The sequence below is a fragment of the Berghia stephanieae genome, chromosome 6 (assembly GCF_034508935.2).
Source record: "Berghia stephanieae isolate SIO BIC M18660-M18661 chromosome 6, UCSD_Bste_1.3, whole genome shotgun sequence".
NCBI classification, from domain to species: Eukaryota; Metazoa; Mollusca; class Gastropoda; order Nudibranchia; family Aeolidiidae; genus Berghia; species Berghia stephanieae.
This window is the reverse complement of record NC_088365.1, coordinates 53,149,525-53,154,939: the sequence shown is the minus strand read 5'-3', so window position 1 is coordinate 53,154,939 and position 5,415 is coordinate 53,149,525. Positions and strand designations below refer to the sequence as shown.

Genomic DNA, 5,415 nt, shown 5'->3' with positions numbered 1-5,415 from the left:
TGAGGGTTAAGACGCAAAGTATTGCATTTTCATGATGTAATATAACACCATATTTAGATGACCACTTACATTACAATAATATTAACTTATGGAACAGACAGTACTACTTTCACTTGTTATGTTGTTTTTTTTTTCGTTTTATTGTGATTATTCTGATAGGTTTTATAAGCAATTTAAAATCCCTACTATTTTAAAATATTTTTGTTGTTGTGCGGACAATAAAAAATTCAAATCTTTAAAATCAGACGTTGGATTCCGAAACTAATTAATGCTTTGTCCAGTCTTAATATTATTACACACAGTAAAACATTCATTTTCTGATTCAACACATTATAACTACGTTTTTAATGGTCATAAATGTAATGGGCTGGACATAAGGTATGTTCTCTTCATTTGTATTTTTTATTGTATTTAAAAGATATGGAGATAAGTGGATTAAACAATTTAACACACTCCTAAAGAACATATAAAGCAATATATTGTGTGTGTAGGTTTTACTTGACTATTCCAAATAGAAACAAAACCACCAGCATTACACCAAACAACAACACCATCACAGTGGCGTAGTAGTAGATAATACAAGCAATGAATATGGCAGAAAAAGGCATTCCTCTCTCTCTCTCTCTCTCTCTCTCTCTCTCTCTCTCTCTCTCTCTCTCTCTCTCTCTCTCTCTCTCTCTCTCTCTCTCTCTCTCTCTCTCTCTCTCTCTCACTCTCTCTCTTTCTTTATTTTTCTCTCTCATACACACACACATACATACACCCATCCATCCTGCATATACACACATACAAACGTAAAAGACAGGCTAATAGAAATGCATCACATTCACACTACACCTAATTCACATCACTGACAACAACGATATAACATCAACAGTTAGTACAGATAGTATTCCACAAAGGCAAGTTTGACTGGGTAAAATAAGTGGGGGGGGGGGGGGGGGGGGGGGGGGTAGTACTCAAACATAGCCAAGATAGAGAAAATAATAGTGGCACCTCCTAGGAATTAACAGAATTCAGACATTATTCTCAATATAATGTACAAGTAGTGCAGCTGGTGAATAAAACCTTCCCACACCAATCAACAGAGACATGACTGAAACAAACCCATTCATTTCATATTTCTTAAATCAGTAACAGATGTGTCTTTAAGAACTATTATTGTAGGGCTACTTGCAGAGAGAGAGAGAGAGAGAGAGAGAGTGTGTTTATATATATATACGTTCCTGTACTACAATAAGTATGACTTCTTCACTCCTTTACCATATTCGTGGGAACTTTTAATGATAAAACTATAGAATTGGTGTAGTAAAGTGTTCCATGGTCAGTGGGGAGTCCAGGAAATGATTACGACATTGTTTACATTGTGTAACTGGTCCAAATTCATCACCCATGATAGCCTTGACATCTCATGGACTGCTAGATATTCCCAGTGAAATTTGATACCCCACCCCTACACTTGTTACATATTTGTTGAACTGAATTAACATTAGTGCAACAGAAAGTAGACGGTTTGTACTATGTACTATTGTGAATAATAATAAACTGCAACGTCTGATTGTTGTTGTAGGGATTCCAGAAACATTTGATTTAAATGATAAATGTAGTGAAAATGTGAGTCTACTTTGCTGTCTTCCTGAGAAAGAAATATACAGATGATATCTATGATATTTAGTCCACTGTGTGAGGGGGATTTCAATCTATAACATGAGAGATATAGATTTACATTTAAGATAATTGTGGCTTGGCTATGCCATTATTTATCAGACCAATTAGACTGCTCGCTTCACTGACTGCAGGCACGTGCCATACAAGAGCGCAGGTAAAGAGAAGGAGAGTAGTGACCTCTTGACCTAGCATCTCAACTAAGTGATCCGCTGGTAAACCACTGTGCAAGGCGATGTCCCATTGACGAGTTCATGAAAATGAGAGACCTTATCTTGAGATTGAAAGGCGTAAATAAGTCCCATCCACTCACTGATACCATCTCTCTCCTAAAGCAATGACAAATATACAAGAGATCAAATGAGGGTAGGGCATAAACAACATCAAAAACCCGTCAGTGACACTGACAAACTAACCATTTTATCACTGAGCCCATACACTACTAAGCCAGACAGTTGTTCAGTCACCAAAGCAAAACCCGTAACGAAAACAAAGAGTGTAGAACAACTCAACATCTTGGCAATAAATTTCCAAAGTTTAATGAGAAAACAAGAGGAGTTTTCAGTTATGTTAGAAACACTTAAACCTGACATTGTATTAGGAACTGAAGCATGGCTGTATGAAACAGTGTTTAATACCAAACTGCTTTTTAATGACCAGTATGAAATATACAGGAAAGACAAGAAAAAAATCCCAAAAACATGGACGTAAACCAACAAAAACCTTCACAAAACTTTAACAACATATTTCTATCCTCACTAGATCAAGGAGTTGTGATAAATGATTGGATTCAGGCTAACATCATCTCAATTTTTAAGAAAGGAGACAAAATGCTATCAGAAAACTATCGTTCGATCTCACTGAGATTTGTGACTTGATAAATTTTAGAGCTCATTATATACAGCTCAATTTTGGAAGATCTGGAAGAAAACAACATGGATTTTGAGCTAGACGTTCATTTGAAACCCAGCTGCTATCAATCTCCTTTGACTTTTTGCAAACACTGGAAAATCGAGTACAGACAGATGCAATCCTATAAGACTTCTCAAAAGCTTTCAACAAAGTTCATCACAGAAGTCTGCTTCTTAAAGTCAAACAGTATGGCCACCAGCTGGATTGAATACTTTCTGAGTAACAGAGTCCAAAAAGTAAGTGTCGAAGCTAAAGAGTCAAACACGACATAGATTGAGTTAGGAGTACCCCAAGGCACTGTTCTTGGGCCACTCCTCTTTCTCATTTACATCAATGACATGCAAGAAGGAATACATCTGGGGTCTACATTGAAATTGTTCGCGGATGACAGCTTCTTGTACAGAGAAATAAAAAAAACAGGGACGATCATGTCATACTACAGCAAGATCTTAATAAATTGCTGTGTTGGGAGGCAAGATGGAAAATCCCCAAAAGGTGTCATGTCCTCAGGATGACGAACAAAAAAAACAAAACATAATCGACTCCCACTATGAAATCCATAACGAAGCCCTACAATATGTGGAGAATGCAAATTACCTCGTGTGAACCTGGACCATAATATGAAGTGGAAGAAACAAATTGCCAAGACAGATACTAAGGCAAATAGAGCCATGGCCTTTATAAACAGACAAATCTGCCACTGCCACCAATCTGTGAAAAAGAAATGCTATGAAGCATATGTCAGGCCCATACTGGAATATAGTAGCTCATTGTTGGTCCCACACACATCACAAGAAATCAATGAGCTAGAAAAAGTCCAACGTCGGGCGGCCAGATTTGTCAGTGGAAACCATGAGCGGGATATGAGAATAACTCAGCTTATAAATGATCTCCAATGGAATCCGCTACATGAAAGACGATCCGACTTTGGAATTCTCTACCAAATTTTGTTATAATGTCTTACTGGCATCACGTGTCTGTTTTTAGAGACAAATATTGTTATAATGTCTGACTGGCACCACGTGTCTGTTTTTAGACAAATATTGTTATAATGTCTGACTGGCACCACGTGTCTGTTTTTAGACAAATGTTGTTATAATGTCTTACTGGCATCAGTGTCTGTTTTTAGACAAATATTGTTATAATGTCTTACTGGCACCACGTGTCTGTTTTTAGACAAATATTGTTATAATGTCTGACTGGCACCACGTGTCTGTTTTTAGACAAATATTGTTATAATGTCTTACTGGCACCACGTGTCTGTTTTTAGACAAATATTGTTATAATGTCTTACTGGCACCACGTGTCTGTTTTTCAGACAAATGTTGTTATAATGTCTGACTGGCACCACGTGTCTGTTTTTAGACAAATATTGTTATAATGTCTGACTGGCACCACATGTCTGTTTTTCAGACAAATATTGTTATAATGTCTGACTGGCACCACGTGTCTGTTTTTAGACAAATATTGTTATAATGTCTTACTGGCACCACGTGTCTGTTTTTAGACAAATATTGTTATAATGTCTGACTGGCACCACGTGTCTGTTTTTAGACAAATGTTATAATGTCTTACTGGCACCACGTGTCTGTTTTTAGAGACAAATATTGTTATAATGTCTTACTGGCACCACGTGTCTGTTTTTAGAGACAAATATTGTTATAATGTCTGACTGGCACCACGTGTCTGTTTTTAGACAAATGTTGTTATAATGTCTGACTGGCACCACGTGTCTGTTTTTAGACAAATATTGTTATAATGTCTGACTGGCACCACGTGTCTGTTTTTAGACAAATATTGTTATAATGTCTGACTGGCATCACGTGTCTGTTTTTAGAGACAAATATTGTTATAATGTCTTACTGGCATCATGTGTCTGTTTTTAGACAAATATTGTTATAATGTCTTACTGGCATCACTTGTCTGTTTTTAGACAAATATTGTTATAATGTCTGACTGGCACCACGTGTCTGTTTTTAGACAAATATTGTTATAATGTCTGACTGGCACCACGTGTCTGTTTTTAGACAAATGTTGTTATAATGTCTTTCTTGCACCGCATGTCTGTGTTAAGACAAATATTGTTATAATATCTTACTGGCATCGCATGTCTGTGTTAAGACAAGTATTGTTGCTTACTGGTATTGTGTGTCGCCACATGCTAAATGTTGCTGTGGGCTTGAGTGCCTTTTAAATCAATTTGAGCATATTAACAGGATATTGCGCTTTATAAAAGATTAATTTTACCTGTGTACATTATGACAACTTGCTTGATATTGGTCTCTCATCATGACTATTTCTAGCCCCTGGATGGTATTTAAATTTAAGGAATTGTTCAAAATTAATTAGTTGACAAATACAGTTTACAAATTTCTGGCATGTTTTTTTTTTATTGTGTGTATATAATCTTTCTCTCAGGAGGACCAAGAGATACTTGCCAATGTTGACTGGGGCCGATGGTTGCACGGAGAAGGAGTTCCTCCTTTTGATGCAAAGTGGGTTTGTCAGGATACTTTTTAACTTTTAGGGTTTTTTTATAGTGGCAAATAGATATTGTAGTGGTATCTGTCTTCATACTGCAGAGATTGTGTGCATATGGTTTTGTGTGAGAGAAAAGAAAGAGAGAGAGAGACAGACAGACAGACAGAGTAAAATCAAGAAAATAATTTTAAAAACATTGCATCATTCTTTTAGAAATGAAAATATGAATTTCTGGTTTGATCTGACAAAAAAAAAAGATAAAAAAGCTTTGTTCTTTTTCAATATTTTTAAAAAATGAAATTTAATGCCACTTTTTATTTTCAAGTTTGTTTCTAACTCAGCCCAATGAACAATAAG

The 5,415-nt window shown here is 36.1% G+C and overlaps 1 protein-coding gene across 1 annotated transcript in view; it reads left to right on the top strand.

Moving 5' to 3' along the window:
- The window catches only part of LOC144975892 (leukotriene A-4 hydrolase-like), an 8,215-nt gene extending 5,773 nt beyond the window's left edge, over positions 1-2,442 (top strand). The window contains exon 5 of the mRNA XM_078920079.1: positions 2,428-2,442. Coding sequence (XP_078776205.1) covers positions 2,428-2,442 — 15 coding nt within the window. The remainder of the gene's footprint in view (positions 1-2,427) is intronic.
- The last annotated feature ends 2,973 nt before the right edge of the window (positions 2,443-5,415 follow it).